Source organism: Myotis nattereri (assembly GCF_964212035.1).
Source record: "Myotis nattereri genome assembly, chromosome: 18".
NCBI lineage: Eukaryota > Metazoa > Chordata > Mammalia > Chiroptera > Vespertilionidae > Myotis > Myotis nattereri.
The window spans coordinates 17,749,378-17,773,969 of record NC_138093.1 but is presented as its reverse complement, the minus strand read 5'-3'; the positions used below and the strand labels follow the sequence as shown (position 1 = coordinate 17,773,969).

The window sequence follows — 24,592 nt, the reverse complement described above, 5'->3', positions numbered from 1 at the left end:
GATGCTTCAGTGAGAATGAAAAGGTGCATTCATTTTTTGGTTCATTAAATTCGTATTTACTCTAAATTTAGAAATTGAAAATCTCCATGAAAAGTCTGATTCCCACAAGAAGACAATCCTATCTAATAAAAGAGAAACATGGTAATTGGTGTACGACCGCTACCCTTCCCATTGGCTAATCAGCGAGATATGCAAATTAACTGCCAGCCAAGATGGCAGCCGGCAGCTAGGCAGCTTGAAACTAACATGAGGCTTGCTTGCTTCAGTGACGGAGGACTCCAACGTTCCCCGCCTGCCTTGCCGGCCTCTGAGCTTGCAGTTTAAGAAACACTGTAACGAATATAAAAGCTAAACAAAACCCCAGAAACATGCTTTCAGCTAGCCGGGATCTCAGACCTGGAGTTGATACAGAGTTTCAATTACAGAACCGAAACAAATCAGATACCTTCTTTCAGGAGCAGAGGCCTAAGAGCTGGAGCCTCAGAGCTAAAGCTGGGCCAGAATAAAAAAGAAAAAAAGGAGCAGTTGGGAGCTTCAGTCCCAGCCTGAAAACAGCCCTCAGCCCCTCACCCAGACTGGCCAGGCACCCCAGTGGGGACCCCCACCCTGAAGGGTGTGTGACCAGCTGCAAACAGCCATCATCCCCTCACCCAGGCTGGCCAGGCACCCCAGTGGGGACCCCCACCCTGATCCAGGACACCAGGGCAAACCAGCCAGCCCCACCCATGCACCAGGCCTCTATCCTATATAGTAAAAGAGTAATATGCCTCCCTGCACCGGGATCAGCGGAGCCAAGAGGCCTCCCGGCACTGGGATCAGCATGACAGGGGCAGCACCCAAACCCCCTGATCGCCCTGCGGCTCTGTGTGTGACAGGGGGCAGGGCCACAACTTCCCTATCCGCCCTGCTCTGTTCCTGACAGGGGAAGGCGCCCCAACCCCCTGATCAGCCCTGCTCTGTGCCTGATAGGGGGGAGCTCCCCAACCCCCTGATTGCCCTGTGCCTCTGTGTGTGACAGGGTGCGGTGCCTCAACCCCCTGATCAGCCCTGCTCTGTGTGTGACAGTGGCAGCGCCCCAACCCCCGATTGACCCTGCTCTGTGGGTGACAGAGGGCGGCGCCCCAACCCCCTGATCCACCCTGCCCTGAGTGTGATAGGGAGCGGTGCCCCAACTCCCCTATCGGCCCTACTCTGTGAGTGACAGGGGGGAGCTCCTCAACCCCCTGATTGGCCCTGCTCTGTGCATGACAGGGGGGAGCTCCCTAACCCCTTGATTGACCCTGCTCTGTGCATGACAGGGTACGGAGCCCCAACCCCCCTGATGGGCCCTGCTCTGTGCATGACAGGGGGCAGCGCCCCAACCCCCTGATTGGCCCTGCTCCGTGCATGACAGGGTACGGAGCCCCAACCCCCCTGATGGGTCCTGCTCTGTGCGTGACAGGGGGTGGTGCCGCAACCTCCCCATCGACCCTGCCTTGAGTGTGACGGAGTGGTGCCCCAACCCCCCAATCGGCCCTACCCTGAGCATGACTGAGGGTGGCATCGCAACCTCCCAATCTGCCCCGCTCTGTGCATGATAGGGGAAGGCGCCCCAACTCCCCAATCGGCCCTGCTCTGAGCCCGACCAGGGGCTGCACCTAGGGATTGAGCCTGCCCTCTGCCACCCAGGAGCAGGCCTAAGCCAGCAGGTCGTTATCTCCCGAGGGGTCCCAGACTGCGAGAGGGCACAGGCCGGGCTGAGGGACCCCTCCCCACCCCCCCGAGTGCACAAATTTTTGTGCACCGGGCCTCTAGTAGCATTATAATTGCTAAGCATGCACTCCTGGCCAACTTAACACAGATCCTAGAATTATTCTCTTCCTCTAAAATGTAGGCATGATGTTCAAAAGAAGGGCACACATGTTAAACAGGACACACATGTATAAAAGGGCACATGGCAAGAAGGCCAGTGAGGAGCTGTTCAGAGCTTCCTGCTCCCATAGACACCATATGTTAGCCTCAAAATAGCAATATCCTCTCCTCTTCTATCTCGGTAAGCTCCCTATAAGCAAGCAGAAGAATGTCATTGACCCACTCAAAAATGCAATATACAAATAAATAGAAAGTCTTCTTGAGATCAATAAGCTTCACCATCACAGCAAAACTTCAGTCAGTTCTCTCCTAAGAGATCACCTCATCGAGGGATCCTCTCGGCCCGTTCTGTCTGAATTAGCACTCTTCTTACTCTCTGTCCTATGAATCGAGCTCATTTTCCTTTTGTAGCTCTACCACTAGCTGACATAGGAAGTTTTTACAAATTGACTTTATGGACCCCACCTGCTGTAGCCACTACTGTATCCCAGGGACTAGAACAGAGCCTAAAATACCATGTGAATCCAACCAAGATTTGTCAAGGAATGAACTGGATACATGTTTCAGTAAACATGAAAATGTACTGATCTCAAGGTACTTATATAAACTCTAAGCCCAAGACCTGGAAGGCCCCTCTGTAGAAAATATTCTTCAGTGAGAGACAAGGAGACTTAGAGAACAAGAAGAGAGTGGGACAAGCAGACACTTTAAGAAAGAAAGCTTTATTCCAGAGTTATTCAAAACGGGGCTCCCCTTTCTACGTTTCCTTTTTGTTCTCCCAACAGTCCCCATGTCTTCCTAGAATGCTGAGCTTTGTTGATAGGTTAAGAATTAACAACACTTAAGAATTCTTGCCTATGTACCTCCAGAGCTCTGCACTGAGACTGCTGAATGAACTTTTAATGACCTCGATGACCCCACGCTGCCTGCCTACACTGAAGGTGACCCTGGAGCGCAGCAGAGCACTCTTGGTAAGGCTCACTGACATAGTCTACGTATTGCTCCCTTGTGGGAACTTTCTTAGGGAAGACTTCTTCCATGATCCTCACCCCACTCTCACCCAACACCAGGATGAATGATGATGTTACTCTCATGTCGCCTATGTGTCATATTTTACATATAGTGCAGCCTACACTTTGTATTTGTGGTGTTTAGCACCAATTAATCACTCGTCTGTTTGCATCCCTTGTCAGCTTCAGAGGAACAGGGATTACATTTGTCTTGTTCACCACTTGATCCCCAGAACCTAGCACAATACACATAGCAAGTGTCCAATAAATCCCTGTGGCTATAAATTTTAGAACTATCTCCCAGCTCTGAACAACAGTTTGTTTTCAAGTGCACAATTTATTCCCATATAATTAGTATGCGGCCATGGTTTCTCATGCACTGCCCAATGCTGTGGGCTCTGAGGCTCTGCTTTTGTGGGGAATCTCAACTGGTCCCCTCATCAAATCTTGCTTTGAGTCCCAAGAGGACCTTCCAAGATGAGTAAATGGGTCACCCCAAACCCACCCTCACTTCCAAACATAAAGTGAAGGCCACTGGGCCAGATACATAATACTTGTATGAGAAATTTCCTACCATCAGATAGTTTGGTTTCTTCTGTTAATGAAGACAACTAAAGAATTAGGAAGAGTGATCTTTATTGGATTATCTGTGGTAGTGCCTCAATTCTTCCCATACTGAAGCCATCTTCTGTTATACTCTCAAATCCACTTGGTCAGGAGTTTGTATGAAAAAACCATCGAATTGAAGCACAAGTCAATTGTTACCAACATAAAGAGCAAAATATCTACATAATTCTCAACATTGCCAAGGGTTGTCATGAATGTCTTGGACGTTCTCGCACATTAACTTGGACTGCAGTGTAGGAAAAAAAAAAAAAAGTGGAAAAAATAAAAACTACGGCTGTTCTCATTCATATTCCTGGAAACTAGGAGTCTGTGTTCATCCCAGGAAAAGAGCCAGGTCACATATGGGGGATGAAAAGAGTACATTTTTTTCTCACTTTTTTCACTTTCTCAGTGCCTTTCTCACCCACAGTTATTGAATATGGAGTTGAAGAAAAGTAAAGCTATCCTTGGGGGCAGTCATCGCCCACAAAGCCGACCACTTCAACATGCACTCTCATGTTTGGGAGCACCTGGAAGAATTACAGGCACATATAGGTACTCAAAAGCCCTTTGTTTTAGAAAAAAATTCACCGACTGATTTATGGGTTTCCGTATTTTTAATTTTGAAGAATTTTTCCTCCCACAAAGCTGCCAGAGCAGAAGTCTGTAATAGTTCCATTTCAAAATATATATATAAGAACACCTCTCAACAGTTCTAGTGCAGAGGCCTGAGAACACTGGCCTCTCGACCACCACGAGGGTGAGGGTGGAGGGGGCACCAAGGCAGAATGGAGTGCAGGACGCAGATGTGAGAGCTGTGTAAATGGACATGTTCACCCGGCCGAACCAGGCGTGCTCCCACACAGGTTCCTGCCAGAGGTGGCAAGTGTTAGCTTCCTCGGGCCAGCCGAGGTGGTCACTTGGGAGAAGACACCCACCCATCTCGTCTCCCCCTTGGAGAGTTGATTAATCAGCACATAAGAGCTGCAGAGGAAAGACAAGGTCCCTTGCAAGGAGAAAAGGTATTTCTTCCTCATACCTACTGTGTCATGGCTCTTTGGCAAAAACAACTAAAATGACTGATGAGCTGCAGCCATATTTGGGTTATTGCATCTCATCCTCACAAGATGCCTGTGAGTTAACGGCCATCATGATCCCACTTGAAGTGAGGAAACCGAAGTGGGAAGATGCTCACATAATGTGTTTTTTTACACAGAAAGTAAATAAGAGATCTGGGTTCAAACTCAGGCTGTGGGAACCCAGGGCCCACAGTCCTAACAACGCTAAGAAACAGGAAGGCATTAACAACTCAGTTAGCTATGGACACAAAGATAATAATGATACTATGCCCTCAATATTGTCATCTCAGGGAAGAGCTAAATAGGATATATTATCATTCAAATTTTCTAGAATAAAGCCACTGAATTAAAATGGTTATCTATTTACTCAAAGTCAGTTTCTAACACAGTTGACACTAGAACCTAAGTGTTCTTGGTCAGGCAGCAGCCATGACATTAGATGGGGAAACTTCGGACCTCAGCATGACATATGTGGGCTTGATTTCACTGGCTCCTGAGTTAATATTGATTTTATTTATCCCTAAGTCACAAAGCCTATTTGCTCCACTTTTGGCTCTCCACAGGTGTGAACATTGAAAAACAAGTGAAAACTATGAATAATGGTTAATCGACTTTCAAAGCACAAAGATAAAAAGGAGTGGCAGTGAATCCGCAGCTCATCGAGAAAACAGTACTGCTGGTCCTTCAGCCCTTCCCTCTACTTTGTCCCTCCACTCCACCCCACCCTCTCGCCTCAGCCTCCGCTGCACATGTTCCCTGTATTCTGCCTTCCTCCTCATCCCACTCACCTGAAAACCACAAAATCTTGCAATTATAACTTCTAGAGGACTTCTGAGAGCACACAGGCCTACATCCCATGTCATACATGAGAAAACAGGTCCAAGAGTGATTTGACAAGGACAAGCTGTGACTTTGAGAGAACAGGGTACTGGCCCTGCTGTCACACCTGCAGTTGTGTCCTGGCCTCTACCAGCATCTGAAACCATCGTGTTCCCCATTATAATGAATTATAAATAACAGAAAAAAATCCACCTAAGTTTAAGAAGCTTTTATCTTCCTGGAGGCCTTCCCTTTTTTTAATGAGTTATCTTCACTTGAAAAGAATCTTTTGGATTCACAGAGCCAAGCTGGAATTGGAAGACAATTTCAAGGTCAATCCTTACAAACCATATTCTACAAAATAAAAATGTTTAAAGGAGCTGTTCTTAAAAGTTTTTATTTTTCAATGAAAGTTTCCCTGGGTATGCCAATGAATAGCTTTGTCCATTATTCTCAGACAAAGAAAACCAGAACACTGAACATTTTGCATAGCATTTTAGGAATTTAGGACAATCTTGGCTCCCATCTCTGGGCCCATTAAAATTTTAAAAATCCTGTCTTAAATAAGAAAAAGTGCTCTGTTTCTGGATTAGTGTTAGTGGTTTTCAAGGTGGGCTATGTACATGCTAGGGGTACACATTATGATCTATGGGGTGCTGAGAAAAAATAATGGAACTCCTATTACTATGTTTTAAATTGCATGCTTCTAAAGTCTTTATATTTGTTTATATCCTTAACATACACAAGATGTTAGTATAGCAACACATGTATAAAATTTATTAATAAGTAAAAATAAACATATGTGGTTGTGTTCTAACTATTCTTTTTCCCATTATAATTCCGACTGGTAGAGACCAGCAGACCTCCTTGGGGAGACCTTACACTCCCCACGAGGCCCCTGGCCACCAGGGAAGGCTTCTTCTCACCTGGTCCTTGGTCTTCCCTTCCCGCTCCCGAATGTGGTTAGCCACAATCCGCTCTGTTTCCTCGCACAGCCTGGGGAAGTTTGCCAGCTGTCAGGAAAAACAGATCTGAGTGTTAATATTCCAAAAGTTAGACCACAAAAAAAAGAAGACGAGATAAGTGATTTATTTTATAAAAGATAGGCATCACAATTCTGGTAGCAGGAGTGGAATTCTCTAGAGAATGGTGGAGTGAGAGAAGGGGTTCCTCGAGCTATAACCAGAGGTAACTATGGTACCCAGAGGAAACTTCTCTACAAAGAAACAGAAGGCCAGATACCATGTAGCACTATGCTCTACAGAGTTAGAACCTGAGAGAGGACTGGAATGAGCATGAAAAGATGACAATGACTGGCAGTGCTCACCATGTCTTAGGCTGTGTGCTAAACGCCTCATGAACTAACTCATTAAAAAAATCACAATAATCAAAACAATAGATCCTACTAAGACCATTTTGTAGAGGAGGAAAGCAAAGCACAGAGAGGTTAAGTAACTTGCCCAAGATTAAACAGCTTAAAATTGGTGGGTCCATGATTCCAACCCAAGTCTCAGACTCCAGAGCGCAGGGTCTCGTCTGTCACCCTTTTGATGATGATCCATTCCAGAAACCACAAAGATCATTTCATTTATTTTTAATTCTTCCCCAACAGATATATTTGCATATACATGTTTTTGGCAAAACTGTAGAAATAATGCATTTCAATCACTTATCCCATCTAAATTATTCCGATAATTGTCCAAAATATAGTTTGCAAAAGTGAATGAATGAATGACAGTTGTTTTCAACGTGCGGAAGAAAAAGAATAGGATGAACGAGGATGTTTAAAGAACCCTAATCTAGAAGAAGACTTAGTCAGGAAAAGCTATATGGGAACAGTTGTGGGACAATGGAGCTTGCCAGCACAGGAACATGTGTGGGGGACAGTGGCAATGAATAGTGAAAGAAGTGAAAGATCAGGTTCTTCCTATCCATCACTTTGAATATTTCTTGCCACTCCCTTCTGGCCTGCATAGTTTCTGTTGAGAAATCAGCTGACAATCATATGGGTACTCCCTTGTAGCTAACTGTTTTTCTCTTGCTGCTTTTAAGATTCTCTGTCTTTTGCTCTTAATTATGATGTGTCTTGGTGTGGTCCTCTTTGGGTTCCTCTTGTTTGGGGTTCTCTGCGCTTCCTGGACTTGTAAGTCTATTTCTTTCACCAGGTAGGGGAAGTTTTCTGTCATTATTTCTTCAAATAGGTTTTCAGTATCTTGCTCTCTCTCTTCTTCTGGCACCCCTATAATTCGAATGTTGGTACACTTGAAGTTTTCCCAGATGCTCCTTACACTATCTTCAGCAAGAAATATTCAAAGTGATGAATAGCAAGAACCTACAAGATTACTCTACCCAGCAAAACTATCATTTAGAATTGAAGGTCAGATAAAGAGCTTCACAGACAAGAAAAAGCTAACCGTGTTCATCACCACCAAACCAGTATTATATGAAATGCTGAAGGGTATTCTTTAAGAAGAGGAAGAAGAAGAAAAAGGTAAAGATCAAAAATATGAACAAAGTGACAACAAATACATACCTATCAACAATTAAATCTAAAAATCAAATGAATAAGAAATCTGATGAACAGAATAAACTGGTGAATGGAATGGAATCAGGGGCATGGAACTGGAACAGACTGATGATTCTCAGAGGGAAGGGCGTGTGGAGGTGTGCAGGAAGAGATTAGACAAAGATCTTATATGCACGTATGCATTACCTATGGACACAGACAATAGGGTGGCAAGGGCCTGGGGTGGGGTAGGAACTGGGTGGAGAGAAGCTATGGGGGGAAAAAAGATAGCCATCTGTAATAATCTCAACAATAAAGATTAATTTTTTAAAAAATAATTAAAAGGTCATCACAGACAGGGAAGAGGATGGTTTCAGGCAAAGCTAGAATGGTAAGCAGGGGCAGATCAGGCAGAATGTAAAACCAAAATGTTTTTGCTGGCTCTCGAATGCAATGCTTCTGTCCTAATTCTTCATAATACACAATGGAACATCCTACTGATATTCAAATGACTTCTGATGAGACTTTCTGCCACTTGTTTCATTAGCTCAGGGTGCACAGCCTTTTACTTAGTCTTAAAAGATACTAGCATTTGCCTGGCTAGGTGGCTTCTTTGGTTGGGTGCCATCCTATGCACCAAAAGGTCGCCTGATCAATTCCTGGTCAGGCCACTTGATCAGGTTGTGGGTTCGAGCTCTCAGTTGATGTTATGCTCTCAAATCCATGTTTCTCCCTCTCTCCAAAATAAAAAGTAAAAATCCTATATAATAAAATGGGCAATATGTAAATTAACCATCACTCCATCACAAATATGGCGGCGCCCATAGCCACAAGATGGCAGCGTCCGGTCCTCTCAGCCCCGCTGTAGTCCCCCCAGTCCCAAGGTGGTGGCCACTGAAAGCAGGCAGCATGAGCAGCCTGGTGGAATGCTTGCTTCATCGCCGCACCTGGCTTGGGAAGGCCCCCCGGAGCTGGTACGGACACAGACAGTGGGGCTGGCCTGCAGCCTCCACGGCCAAGTGCAGGCCTGGAGAGGAGACGATGGGCCCGCCTCCTGCGGAAGCAACGCAGGTCCCTCCCGCCTCCCACGGAAGCAGTGTGGCTCCCTACTGGCTCCTGTGGGAGCCAGCAGCTTACTTCTGTCTCCTGCGGAAGACACACGGCTCCCATGGAAACAGCACAGCTCCCATGGAAACAGCGCGACTCTCAGCATCGAACTGCGATTCCCTCCAATGGGCTACTAGTAAATAAGTAAGTAAATAAATAAATAAATAAATATGCCCTAGCTGGTTTGGCTCAGTGGATAGAGTGTCAGTCTGTGAACTGAAGGGTTCTGGGTTTGATTCTGGTCAAGGGCACATGACCAGGTTGCGAGCTCAATCCCCAGTAGGGGGCGTGCAAGGGGCAGCCGATCAATGATGGTCTCTCATCATTGATGTTTCTATCTTTCCCCTCCCTTCCTCTCTGAAATCAATAAAAATATATTAAAAAATAAATAAAATAAAAGATACTAGAGTCTGACTGCTCATTTATTCCCTCATCTCTTCTATGTCTCTTACTTAAGGTGCAATACATTTTCTCAATTTAAATCACTCAAATTTTTAATCTCTTTCACTATGGATGCTGCATTAAAAGCCTATAGTTGTATGAAAAACTTTACAAATTCATCAAAATTCTAATCACACAGGCCAAAATATTGATCCAGAAGACACCATCTTCAGACCTGTAGTTCCCAATTCATTGTTTAAATATTCTGGTAAATTGATTTATATAGGATCAAGGAATTACTATTGGCTATCATCATTTTATATTTCTAAATTTATTTCACATCAGTCCTTCATTGAACATTCACTGGGCCCATGCTATAGGCCAACTGTAGGCTCAGTTGACGTCAAAGCACCTGGTCTTAAAAACCTTATAGTCCCATGTGGAAGGTTGACTGTACAGATCAAGTCTAATGCAAAAAAATAAATAGTTTCTAAAAAGCAAGAAAAAGAGAAAGAAAGAAATGGCCAAACCTTCTCTGAAGAGACCTTAGAACAGTGGTTCTCAACCTTTTGGCCCTTTAAATACAGTTCCTCATGTTGTGACCCAACCATAAAATCATTTTCGTTGCTACTTCATAACTGTAATGTTGCTACTGTTATGAATCATAATGTAAATATCTGACATGCAGGATGGTCTTAGGCGACCCCTGTGAAAGGGTCATTCGACCGTCAAAGGGATCGCTACCCACAGGTTGAGAACCGCTGCCTTAGAGGATTTCATGCCTAAATTATGACAGTGAAGCTTCCAAACAAAGCTGGCCATCTATCAAATGGTAAATTACTTCTAAATAGTTTATCATTCAAATTACATTGAATATTCTTAAAAAGAGATTAAAAAACAATACAATATATATGACTTTAGGGATCAAAACTTTAAATATAGACTTCTAAGAAAAAAGTTTAATTATACATATTCTGAGAGAAAGCAGTGCCATAATTTTTAAAAATACACATAAAAATATGTTTTAATAAAATCCAGTGTTTTGAGTGTTATTTAGGGTAATGTTTACTTATTTTGGTGGGAAATAAATATAAAATTTTAATTTTGAGCATGAACTACTTTTACCCTAGAGGGGAAAAAAATCACTTGAAAGAAATTTCTATCCAATAAAACAAAAATTACACACTTATTAAACTTATTAACCATTGATTAATTAGATCATGAGAGCCATGCTATCAGATTTCCCTTGGAACAGGCATGAGACCAGGCAAAATTTCCATACCTTCAAGAGTAACCAGTTCGATGCCTTAAGCAAAGACTCAGGTCATTAGGTAGCCATCTGTTCATAGTTCCATAGCACACATCACTGAGAAAATAAACTAAAACCAGAACAAAACGTTTTTTATGCACATGACTTGAGTTGATTGGCTTGGCTAAACTACAGATATGAGCTCTGTTTTGATCAAAAAGCTATAAACTTTCCAGTGTTAGCCACTCACTACAAACAGAACAGCAATAATGATTTTACTGCTCCTAAAAGTACACAATAATTTTATTCCATTTCTGTCTATTAAAACCTGCCCCCAAATCCCTAGTAATCCTTTAGCTATATATAACATAATGTTGTATTTATTCAGGAGATGACAAAAGTGCTTACCTGGGCACAACAAATTTGTTATTTTAAAAAAGGAAAAAACAGAAGCATTTACAAAGGTGATCAAAGATGAGAAACAATTCTATTATAAAGAGGTTGAGAAATTATGCAGGGGTAAATAGGAAAATATGTTATTGAGTGTTCTATATTTCAGAAGTGGCATATGGGAAGTCTCAGAAGACCTAAGCTAAGCTGATAGAATGGAGAAGCCAGGTCCCATTCCGTGGCCTTGGGGAAAGCAATCAAAGAGGAAACAATACTGTTAGCCCTCCTTTTCCATGGAGACAAATCCTAAATCTCTAAAGGTCAAATATTTTCGCCAATTGGTGGGAGAAATGATGAGGTATATACAGGAAGATCACATGTGGTATGTCGATATGTGCATCCATCATATACCTCACATACCATTTCTTTAAGCAGAGACACAAAAACTCATGTTATTTAGCAAATGCTAAGGAATAAAACCAACAGGTCAAGCTGGGGCGAAGTAAAACTAAAAGGTATTCAGAAAAGACATAACCTTGCTAAGTAATTCAGAAAGTACCCAAACAGGAGGTCAGAGTGGGGGTGACACTATATCAAAATAATACCCAAAGATAATAAACAGGTTTTCATCTCTTTCCAAGTTTATCTCTGGTAGACATATTAAAAGAAAAATCAAAACAGAAAGTAAGAGGAAAAGCAGGAGTAAAGGTAAATTATAAATTAAGAATTATTTACAAAGATCATAAATCCTTTAATGATTTGTGGGATTAAAAAATGAGATTACTGGAATATTAGTCAGCCATAAAAAAGAAGGAAATCTTGCCATTTCCCACATTATGAATGGGCCTTGAGGACATTATGTTAAGTGAAATAAGTCAGACAAGAGAAAGACAAATATTGTATGATCTTACTTGTAAATCAGAAACAGACAGAAAGACCAAACTCATAGATACAGAGAACATATTGGTGGTTATCAGAGTCCAGGAAGGGTTGGGGTGGGCAAATGGGTAAAGGGAGTCAAAGGTACAAGATTCCAGTTACAAAATAAATAAATCCTGGGGATGTAATATACACTATGATGACTATATATATAAAAGGCTAATATGCTAAGTGTCTGACCATCCAACCAGTCGCTATGATGTGCACTGACCACCAGGGGCAGACGCTCAACACAGGAGCTGCCGTGATGCACACTGGCCATTTGCAGAGAAACGGCACCGCGGACCTGGCACCAAAGCAACACTTGGCTTCCCCCAAGTGGGATACAGGCCCCACCACCACCCCAGAGTGACACCCCACCAAATCACAGCCAATGCTGCCAAGACCCCATGGTGCAAAATGCAGCCTACAGCTCAGCCCAGCCCAGAAACAGTGGCTGTGGGTGCCAGGTAATGATGTCACATAGCAACGCCCAGCTTCTGTCCCTAACAACTAGCCTCCTTGGAGTTTCTTCAGCCCAGTAACACAACTTGCTTTATGGCCAGGTGGAAACATTTTACACTTTAACCAAATGTCTGTGAAGCCTTTTCCCGTGCCTCATCTCATTTGAGCCTAACAGAAGTCCTGTAGTAGGTAGATAGGAGACTCGGTGGAATCCTATTTTCTTTTCATTAGCCAGAAAATGGAGATTTAGAAAGCTTAGAAACTTGACCCAACTGAAAAGAAGTAAGAAATGGTGGACCTTGAAAATGACTTCGGGTTTTCTCACCGCGCAGAATATAGTCAAACACTGCTGCAGTTAAATATTTTACCCTTTGTTCTCCCTGTGTGATCTACAATAATAATCTGCTTTGTATTGATATTTACTGCTGTGTGGCTGGCAATTACCTGAAAGAGAAGTTGGGGTGTTTCACTGAGCTGGAAAAAGTTTAGCTAAATCAGAAAGTAGGTCTAATTAAGCAAGTTTATTCTCTATATATAAAAGGCTAAGTTGACTCATGCATGTACAATACATATAAAGTTCTAGCTGGCACCAATCGCATGTGTGTGTTTTGATCTATCATTGTCAATCATGAATTTGGTTGACACTTCTATTATAGAGAAAGGGCAAATAATGATATTAACATATTTCTTCTAATTAATTTCCTTTCAATGTGCATGAATTCATGCACCAAGCCTCTAGTAGTTAATAATACTGTATAATACATATAAAAGTTGCTAAGAGAGAAGGACCTAAAATTTCTCATCTCAAGAAGAAAGAAGTTTTGTAACTATGTGTGGTGATGAATCTTAACTAGATCTATTGTGAGGATCATTTCATGATGTATTTAAATATCAAATCATTATTATTATACATCTAAAACTAATACAGCACTACATTCCAATTACATCTCAATTTTTAAAAAGGGTTTAAAAAACAGGCAACACCAACATCAAAAAGGTGCTGTTCCTACCCCTTAAAAGCCAAATCCCTGGCTTGAATTCCCTATAATACCCAATAAAAGGTTTGTTCTTTAATAATCAGCCTGATTTGAAACCTGAGTACCATGACCTATTACTTGAGGCATCTAGTATACACAGAGCACAACCCTGTCTGTGTGACTGGGCAGCTGTCAGAGGAGGTGAAATGCCAGTCTTTTTCCACAGAGTCAAAACCATAGTAGATCTATCCGGACCTAAGAGAAAACCCTATTTGAACAGCGTGCTGTGTCATTCTTCTCCTTCATCCTACAACCTTTCATGGAAAGTTAACCAAGTGGCGGCTTCAGCCAATCATCACCTGCTGAGTCAATGAGATGTGATTCGTTTATTCTTTGGATTATTCATTCAATGGTTATTGTTGAAAACCTGGCTGTTTAAGGGGCTGGACATAGAGCGGTTAGCTTAGCAAACCAAGCTGCTAAGTTATGGAGCTTACACTCTCAAGTCTCTGAATTGTCCTCCACCACCACCACCAAAACAACAACAGACATATATTGTAAAACTCATGTGGTCATGTGTGTGGTAAGTAGATGAGCAGTGATGTGTGTGTGTGCGCACATGCACGCACACTACTGTAAATAGAAGAGTCAGAGAAAGACTGTGATTGGTTGTCATTTGAGCAGAAACTGGAAGGAAGCAAGGGTATGAGCTGTGCAGATATCTTGAGATAGAGGATTTCCCACCCTGGGAATGAGAAGTGCAAAGACCCTGCTATCATGTCCCCTTGACCTGGTGAAGAAACAAGGAACCCAGCATAGCTGGAGTGGACGGAGGGAAGGGGAGAGTGGGAGGAGTTCAGAGATAGAAAGGGGCAAGGTCATTGGAGGCCTTTGAAAGCCACAGCCAGGACTTGGGAGTCAACGTTTAGTTAGTTGTGGGTTTTCAGACCAGATATTTACTCACCTAACATGCCACAAAACCCAGCATCTCTTCTCACAGACCTTTTTAATGAAAATTTTATCTGTATTTCTAACAAACAACTAAGGTATCTTTCTTATTTCCTTGCAAAGCTTTTTTTCTTTTTTCTCAGCAGTGAAAAAAAAAAAATCAATTAATTGGTCTGATGGAGATCCAAGAATGTGGTTTCCCAAGAGGCCAATAAATGGCACAGTTGCTAAACTCTGGTTGAGAAAACAAGATGTTCCTCTCAGTATTTCCTGAAAAGAACCTTAGCACCCTGGGATGATGCTCTAGAGGAGAGGAGGTAAGAAGAGCAGCTGGAAGCAGATGCCCAGAAAAGTCCGAAGTGGGGATGTTCCTGGAGGGAAGCCAGACAGCTCATAAAGCTCGAATGTTTCTGCCCTTTCCTCCCAAAGACAACAGTGAGGAACAGCCCAGAGGAAGTGCAAGTTAGAATCTAGCTCCGTGCTTTTTTATTTGGGCACACATAATTCCCATGTTTTCCACTGATGTTTGCTTACGTGGCTTCGGAAAGAGAAATTAAATATTTTACACACAACTCATGCACCATGAGGACCTGAAAATGAAAATACTGTTGTTTTACATATAAAGTCACAATACAGCTAGAGCAACTATCCGTTAGACTTACCAGGGGAGTCTCATTATAGTTCACGCCAGGGAAAGTGTTAATAGCCCACCTTTCAATTTCAGAACTGAACTGTGTTAGATGATAAATTGTATGGTCACCTTTCTGTGGCTCATGTGCAAAGGGGTCAAGTGGAATTCTCAAATTTAATTGGAATTATTTTGCTTTGCAAAAGATTTTAATAAGACCAGTTCTGAAGTAAAAGAACATGAAGATAGATATAATAAGGCCAAACAACAAGAACATCAAAATGAGGAACAAGGCAAAGAATAGGTATTTGAAAGAAAACCTGTCCAAATTTTCATTTTAAAAATAATGATAAAAATATTCTTTAAAAACGAAGCAGAGGTTTCTTTAGCAGCAGGTTCTCCTCTGAACATCTAAATTGTTAATAAGTATTTGTAGAAGGCCTCTTATGTACGATTAGTCATTGGGATAGGTGCCAGGGATAAGAAAATAAAAGACACAGCTCTTTTTTTAAAAGGTACTTATAAAAGAAAAATTCATATATACAGACAATAGTATGGCGATTATACCAGAGGGAAAGCGGGGTGGGGGAGGTGGGAGAGGGTAAAGGGGGAAAAATGGTGATAGAAGGAGACTTGACTTGGGGTGGTAAATACACAATACAATATACAGATGTTTTATAGAATTACACACCTAAAACATGTAATTCCATTAACCAGCGTCACCCAAAAAAATTCAATGAAAATTTTAAAAATTAAAATAAATAAACAGAAGGCACTTATAATCTGCAAGAAAAGGCATTCACCTAAGCAAAGAAATGACACACAAGTGACAACGCAGTGTCATTATTGCTATGACGAAGTGAACACCAGGCACCATTGGAAGCCCTGACATGCACGTAAGGATGGGGACCAGGAAAGGGTTCACAGATGACTCACAGGAAGATGTGGGGGGGGAAAGACAATGATTGAACTGGATCTTAAAAAATGAGAGGAGATGGCAGGTGAAGACAGGCAAAGAAAAAGAGAGATTCTAGCCGAAACCGGTTTGGCTCAGTGGATAGAGCGTCGGCCTGCGGACTGAAGGGTCCCAGGTTCGATTCCGGTCAAGGGCATGTACCTGGGTTGCGGGCATATCCCCAGTGAGAGATGTGCAGGAGGCAGCTGATCGATGTTTCTCTCTCATTGATGTTTCTAGCTCTCTATCTCTCTCCCTTTCTCTCTGTAAAAAATCAATAAAATATATTTTTTAAAAAAAAGAAAGAAAAAGAGACATTCTAAACAGAGAACCACGTGTGCAAATGCTAAGGGCATAAAAACATTTCCGGGGCCTGCAAACCACTTAGAATGACTGAAGCGAGCAGACAGTGACGACAAGTGTGGCTGGAGAAGTATGTGGAGTCCAGAAGGCAAAACTACGCACAACCATGAATGAATGAACTCTCTCAAGGTATGAGGAGCCAATGAGTAAATACTGAGACAATGGGGAGAACAGATGTCCATATCGTAGAGGGCTACTTTGACAGCTATGGGAGGATGAGTTTGAGGATGGCCAGACTGGTAGAAAGATCAGTTAGGAGGCCAGTGGAATAATTTAGTTTTTTTAAAAAAAAAAAAACTGCTCAGCGTCTTAAGAGAATAGTTGCAGTAGACTGTAGAGTAGACAGTCTCAAGAGAGAGGCTCAAGCTGAAGTACAGATTTGGAAATCAAGAGTATTTTATGTGGCAGCTGGACTGTGGGAGATGTGCCCTGTCAGGAGGAAGGACAGTGACAGAAGGAAATCAGGAGTCAGTTCCACAGGACGTCAATGTGCAGAGGCCGGCAACAGTGGATGAGCTCTTAAAGGAGATGGAAGAAAACCCAATGGAAGAGAGAGGGGTCAGCTTCAAAAAGAGAGTGGACCACAGTATCAGGGATAAGGATATCATTAGATTTGGCAATCAGTCTCTGGATGACCGTGCCATAATTATTTCAGCAGAGTGGTAGGAGGGTAGAAGTCAAATTTCAGAGGGTTAAGGAACTAACTGGAGATGAGAGAGTAAAGAGAGTAAGCATAAACTACTTTTCCCCCAAGAAGGCTGGTCATGAAGAAAAGGAGAGGAATAGGGCAGTAGATAGCTTTTTGTTTTTGTTATCAAATCACAGTGTGGTCGCCCAAGCTGGTTTCGCTCAGTGGATAGAGCATCGGCCTGCCAACTGAAGGGTCCCGGGTTCGATTCCAGCCCGGGTTGTGGGCTCTATCTCCAGTAGGGGGCGTGCAGGAGGCAGCCAATCAACGATTCTCTCTCATCATTAATGTTCCTATCTCTCTCTCTCTCCCTTCTTCCTCTCTGAAACCAATAAAAATATGTATTTTTTTTAAACAGTCACGCTGTGGTTTCAATTCTGCTCTGATTGGACACAGACTGGTAACAATGGACAAGAAAGAAAACAAAACCAGGAGGAGACGGGTAGGTTGGAAGAACACAGAGACCAAAGGACCTTATGGGAGACTTTACAGGAAAATGAACGCACAATCTCTGGAAGCCACACAAGGAGAAGCGGGCAAGTGACAAATGATCTGGGCCCTGGATCCTTTGGGTCTGGGCCAATAAATGCTCTTCAGTGAAGAGAGCTGTAAGGTAAACAGTAATCTCAGGGAAAAAGTGAGGTTTCATTTAAGACAAACTGTAAAATATTTTGAGAAGACAGTACAAATACACAATCACCACTGATCCAGAGAACATAATGGAAAGGGCGGTTCAAAGGCTGGACAGCAAAGGACAGAAACCAAGTGTCCAGAACAAGCTGTCTCATCCCATGGCATCAGGACCGACTGCTGCTTTTCCAGCAAATTGGATGCAATTGGAAATGATAAAAAAAAAAAATGATTCCTACATACCGTAAACACTTTCTATAACTCAAAACATAAATGTGCACACATGTGCCAACCTTCTGATGTAAGGCCAAGGCCCGCTCCCAGCATATGGATCTGCTGAGAGGAGCTATGCGTCTTCTGTCTCCCATAAACCACATCCGTAATCTACAAGTTTGCTTTCTTCAAAGTGGAGGGAGAAGCTGAACGCAGAGCCCATCTAGGTCTGTACGACTCCCCCATGTCTTTTAACTTTGTCCCACCTAGACCCGGGCAATGGCAAAGCTTACGTAGCTAATCTTGATTTTCAAGTTTCTCCAAAGCTGAGTTTTCAGAGGAACAAAACTCGGTTTTTTTCTGCACCTGATCACTTTACTTACTCTTCATTTAAACTACACAGTTTATATAAGAACTACAACTAGCTAAAACAGGTTTGAGGACGGCCGCAACACAAGGGGCCCTCAGAAAGACGCCAGCTTAGCTGGTGGGGCAGCATTGCCTGGGCACCCGGAGGAGCCTTTGGCTGAAGACCTCTGTGCTGAGGGAGACAGGCTGGGTGTCTGATGGAGTTAAAAGCATTGGTTAACTCCCTAAGTCAGGGAAGAGGAGGCCAATGAAGAGAGCTTTAACTCGTCAGGAGACAAGACTACATGCATTTTGAGGGGTAGGCAAGGACAGGGGACGGGGAGTATTATTTATTAACTGGCTTCATGTTCCCAAATGGAGAGCTGTTATAGACTGTTTTTTCTCCCCCAGGTGCATGCTTTCCCTTTCCTCAATCCCTTTGCTTCCATGGCTTACTCTGGAGGTCAGAGACTAGGCTGGAAGGAACCTGGTGGAAGAACTGGAAGAGGCCTGGAGCTGGTCTGCAGTTTCGAAGCCTCTTCTGGATCCCACACTGGTCATGGAATGCCTTTGCTTTTTTTTGCACTGATATCTAGGACTTCAGCCTGCTTTCCTCTTTCACCACTTACATCTCTTCTTCATCTGAGTTGTTCTGCCAGTCACTGGGGACCAAAATTCATCTTCAGTCACATTATCTGTCTCTCTCATTCTTTCTCCTGCTCCCCATTGGTTTCCAGAGAGGTTACTCATAGTAGCATAGAGAAAGGGGAAAGCAACAAAACTGACAAACTAGAAGTATCTACTCTTTTAAGAAATGATCAAAGTACAATGTTAATGGCAATGGGGCTAGATCTACGCACCCCAAACATCACTCACCCCCTTCCTGCATTTTCCAGTACAGGGCCCTCCTTTTCCGTCCCCATGGAATGGGTGGAATCCAGCACACTTCTGCCAAGTTCTTCAGTGAGGAGTCCCCCAGTTCAATAGGTGTTACAGGTAGTAATGGCCATTAATAGATTAGCCACCATTGACTGAGCAGTTACTGTAGTTAATGCATTAAGGGCCCATGGTTCTCAGGCATCATCTTGTTTAATCTGCACTAAGGTAGTATTGTATTTACTCTCATCATCCCCATTTCAGAGAAATTATAAACCTCTAGGGATTCAAGGTCACACAGAGGTGAGTAGCAAAGCCAAGATTTGAATCAAGGTTCCCAAGGCTAAGCTCTTAGACCACTCTGCCCCTTCCCAGAATGTCCAGGTTCAAGTGGAATTCATGTAAATTTAGAAAACTTCCCTTAATTCCCTTCCCCTAACAATTACCCTCATCTATGGTATACACCAAAGGAAAATTAGTTTAGGGCATACACCTTGTTCTTCCAAAGTGAGGTTGACCTGCTTAAGCAACCTATGTGGAATGGATGACAGAAGACAATATGCCGTCTACAGGAGATCAAGTCCCACTCAGTACTTTTCACAACCTTCCCCTCAGCAAACACATCACCTTCTCTAACAAAAGAGGGGAGGGAGTCAGGCAAAGGGAGGCATGCTGTAGGGTGGGAAAGAGGGGTAAACCAAACAGAAACTTGTTGGAAAGGTCAGTAATTCAAGCTTACTTTTTTGGTACACTTCTTGACGGTGTTGATTAATTCTTGCATTACCAGATCTACACTCTTCAAGGAAGGCCCTTTCAGCTTCACAATTTGTTTTTTGACTATTGCTTCAAACGCCATGTCTGGAGTAAACAGCCCTGTCCTGAGTGTGAGAAAGAGAGCCGCATGTTAGATTTTTTAAAATGAGTAATAATATCCAGTACTCATTTGAAAATGTTTTGATTGACAGGCCACTTAAAGAAAGCGTGAATACCTAGTTTAAAAGTTACAGAGTGATTTATTCTAGCCACAGTTTCATTTGTAATAACTTTAATACTAATATTTCATAATACATTCTGTTCTAAAGATGATTAACATTACCTAAAAATAGATCCCAAAGTGTTTATATGGCATATCATCTGGCCTTCTCATTAATTTGTCTCATTTCACAGTCTCACAGCTTTTTAAAGGAATGCTACAATGGAAGTGTTCTAAATTGACATTTCTCTTTCTAAAGTACTCCAAAGGCAATCCTCTCTTGCCCTCCATGAAGCAGGAAACGGTCCTCATTTTTGAGCCCTGAGACAGTTGACGCTACTGAGAAATTTCGCTATAGTGAGTGCAGTGGGGCCCAGGCTGAGGTGGGAGGGGAACTGGAGGAAAAAGAAAGCAGTTAAGTAGAACTAACCTGGGACCCAGCATGTTGAAATGGTGAGTTTACAAACAATAAAAAACAACAACAACAACGAAATAGCAAGTGCCTTTTTCATTTGGCTAGAGTCCATTCAAATTGGTATCGGAACAATGCTTTCCCTGTGCTGTGCAGGAGTCCGGGAAAGCAGACGTGTGTGTGTTTCATAGAAAGTGCTTATTCATATTTAAACAAAGAGTCCATGAGAGAACCCGGACCCTGAGCTTGAGCCATCCTCAAAGACCGGCAGCTCTTGACTCCCTGTTCCTAAACCCTCTTCCCTTCCTCTTCGCACCTCTCCCGCCTTAACGTCTCTCCCTGCAACACTCAACTCTATGATGTCTCCTTTGGGAAATTGCTTTTAACGCTCCCTTAACCAGCTTTACTCTCCATCCCTCCTAATCATTTACTTTCTGTTCACCTCTATTTCTAACTGTAGCGATCACACCAGATTGGAACTGTAATTCTCCACCTCGGATATGGGATAAAGTCCACACTGCTCAGTCTGACATAAAAATTTCCCCATCTGACCCTACCCTTCCTTTTATTTTCCTCCAGCCTCCCGTGCACCCTATGTTCCCACCACACGGGTTCCCACCACCCTCGGCCTTTGCACAAACACACTCACACGCTCAGTTTAGGTCTCTGCCTTCGTCTTGTGATGGTCGCTTCGGAATCCCCGCAATTTGAGCCATGTCCACATCCTGCCTGCATGAGACCGCGTCCTACAGCACCTACTCTGGTCCTACTGCCGGCCAGGCCTTCCCCCTCTGAACCCCAACACCTCTCAGCAGGGATCGGGGCACATGCTGTCCCCTGGCTACACCGGTAGGAAGTGTCACGATCACACTGACTGTGTTCATCCCACAAGGACTGTCTCCCACGCTTGCTCATCGCTGGTTCTCAGCATGTGCAGGCGGAGAAGGAGCCATCCGGTCCTCAGTGGGCAAGGGAGGTTTCTGCTATTGGAATATCCAACAGAATCCACTGGGCACAACGCTTTCCACACGTGTACTTTAGGGCCTAGGTAGGCATGCCGTTAGGATGTCTCAGATACAGGGCAGCGCCATCTTCTAGGCCAGTGGTCGGCAAACTCATTAGTCAACAGAGCCAAATATCAACAGTACGACGGTTGAAATTTCTTTTGAGAGCAAAATTTTTTATACTTAAACTATATAGGTAGGTACATTGTTATTAACTTAATTAGGGTACTCCTAAGGCTTAGGAAGAGCCACACTCAAGGGGCCAAAGAGCTGCATGTGGCTGGCGAGCCGCAGTTTGCCGACCATGGTTCTAGGGGCAAACTAACTCCAGAATAATCGCAACCACCAGTCTCTTCTGTGGCTGCTCACTGATATCAGAAATCTACATCACGGAGTGCTGAGCTTTGGCAGTTACAGTCCACAAAAATGTTACTCATAAGGAGTTTTAAAAGCCAAGTGAAGTGCTAAGTAAAAATATTTTGTGACCCCAAATCTGTGACCTGACAGACATGCTGAAACACGAGCTGCGCCAGCTAAGGAGCAGGACCCAGCTCCACCGCAGATGCTCTCAGGAGGGCGGGAGAGGGCCAGCACGGACAGGGACCGCGCGGGGGGGCCTGCGGAGGCGAGAGGGACCGGGTTTGGTTATAGATGTTCCCCTTTCTCACTCGGTCAACGCTATGTACTCGCACGATTTGAGACGTGCAGAGACTGTCTCCATTTTAAAACAATAGCTCATTCAAATGTCACAACTCCTTTGGGAAATCACTCATCACATTCACACTCACGGTCAGGCTTTGCCCACTCAGGTTCTGTTCCCCAAGGAGTCTCCACTTGGCCCTGTGTGGGCAGGGCTCGTGGGCGCAGGGCACATCGATGCAGGGCAGTAGGTGCAGAGCACGTGAATGCAGAGCACGTGGGCACAGGGCACACGGACGCAGGGCAGTAGGTGCAGAGCACGTGTATGCAGAGCACGTGGGCACAGGGCACACGGACGCAGGGCAGTAGGCGCAGAGCACGTGTATGCAGAGCACGTGGGCACAGGGGACGTGGGTGCAGGGCACGTGCACGTAGGCACGTGGGCGCAGGGCACGTGCACGTAGGGCATGTGGGCGCAGAGGCCGTGGATGCTCGGCATGTGGACACACGGCACGTGGATGCACGCAGCACGTTCTGTTAAAGCTGAGATACCACTGCCTATAGACAGGGGGCGCTTCCCGCATATAGGATAATCCACGAAGTGGGCAACCTAAGTTTTATCAGCCTGACTTCAGGACATCTCAATTTAACATATGCTCCCTTACATTTTGTTTAGCCTTCTGGACATGAACTCAAGCAATGTGTTTTAAATTGTATTTTTCCCCTCTATTTTAGTTCTTTAAAGAAAGTAAATGCACGTTATACAAGGGTAAGTTTGGGCACCAGGGCCACTCCCAGCCTCCCGTCCTCTGCTCTCCGGTCTATGTTCCTAACTGCAGTCAACGTGTTCGACCCCCGGCTCCGTGGACTGCACGGCACCACCTCTGCCTGGCACTGATCCTGGCACTTCAAGCCCTTTCATCCTCCAGCCCCAACACGCTCCAGCCTCTCATTCTCATTGCATTGCTCCCTACCCCATCCACACACACATACAGAGAGAGAGAGAGAGAGAGAGAGAGAGAGAGAGAGAGAGAGAGAGAGACATCACACAGATACAGACACACACACACACACAGCACCCCTTTGCCAACTGAAATCATTCCTGTCCTCTAAACAGACAAGGTTCGACTCAAAAATTACCACCTTCATTAATCTTTCCCAATCTTGCTCCACAACTCCAGCCAAAAGCAATCTGCCCTGTCTCCGGGTAAGTAACGATGACTTATGAGCACGTCAGGCCTCCCTCCCTGCAAGGAAGGCTCTGGAGAACAAGGGTCCCGGCTCAAGCTCACAGGGCTGGGAGTGCAGACGTGTTTCTGTTTTTCTAATTGAAAAAGACCAAGAATGACGATCCCGGGAATTAACCATTGAACCCAAACCAGGATTTCCTACTTCTTCCTCCCACCTCCGTGCTCTGCTCGGCTCAGATGGTGAAAAGGCTAGCCGTATAAACCTTCTTCTTCTTCTAGTAGCTGGAGCGGAGGACAGAAAATGGGAATCACTTGCCTGATACCATGTATGTTTTTGATTGCGTAGCTTATTTCTCTGCGCAATTCCTTCTCGTTGAACTCCATCTGCAGATGCAGGATGAGCCACAGTTAAGACACATAATTCCGTTGACTAATAATACTATTGAATATTAAAGAATGAGAATAGCTTGACTTCACTGTTAATAAGTGGATGCTCATGTCTTCCCTAACTTAAACCCAGATGGTCAAAACATCTGTTTATATAAAGTTCAAGGCAACAGAGAACATGAGGGGTTTCTGGGAGTTTTATTTCTAGTGCAGCCGATTTTAACTCCGTTTCAGATAGGAGTGCCGTGTATCAAAGTGCCTTCTGGACATAAATCTGGCCACTCATTTGAAATCTATAATTTTTCATTCTCTTGCTAAATGTAGGAAATGTCCTCACAGACGGATACACGAATAAGGGTGTCACCGGACATGTAATAGCAGTCCAGCTGTGCTGAGATGGCCATTTTAACCACCGGAGCTCAAGGCCTCTTTGTAAATACATAATATTTTGCCAATCCAACACAGACAGATTGCTGTATGAGAATTTCCCAGAAGGTATAGGGACTCAACCTGGAATGGATGGGGAAGTACGATCAGAGCAGCATGGAGCTTAGACCTGGAAGGGCATCCAGAGAGCATGTGGTTCGGCCTGACTCCTGAGATCTGGCCTCTCCAGCCTCACTGTCCATTTCCCCTGCACTTGGTGCCACACAACAATGAATTGCTTTGTTCCCTCCCCACACCCTGTGGCTGCACAGCTCAGCCTTCACCAGGCCTCCCTTTCTGTCTGGAAAACTCTTCCCCTCCTCACCTCCTCCTGCTTAACTAGCTGCTCATCCTTCCAAACTCCGCTGAAGGCCAGGCTCCTGAGGCTCTGGGCAGGGATTCCTGTCTGTGGGCTGTGTTTCCATAGCACCCTGTGCTGAAGTTTACCACTGTCCTTAGCACATTTTAATGAAACGCTCTGTTTACCCATCTGCCTCCCACACCAAGACATAAGCACCCGCCTCTGTACGAGGGGCAAGTAGCCTAGTCCCTGA

General features: G+C 44.0%; 1 protein-coding gene across 4 annotated transcripts in view; it reads right to left on the bottom strand.

Annotated features, from left to right (window-relative positions):
* DNM3 (dynamin 3) overlaps positions 1-24,592 on the bottom strand; it is a 369,574-nt gene that overhangs the window by 240,374 nt on the left and 104,608 nt on the right. For all 4 annotated transcript variants that reach the window (XM_081113203.1, XM_081113206.1, XM_081113205.1 and 1 more), the window contains exons 9-11: positions 23,542-23,609; positions 19,747-19,885; positions 6,292-6,378 (exon numbers count right to left, since the gene is read on the bottom strand). In XM_081113203.1, the coding sequence (XP_080969329.1) occupies positions 6,292-6,378; positions 19,747-19,885; positions 23,542-23,609 (294 nt within the window). The remainder of the gene's footprint in view (positions 1-6,291; positions 6,379-19,746; positions 19,886-23,541; positions 23,610-24,592) is intronic.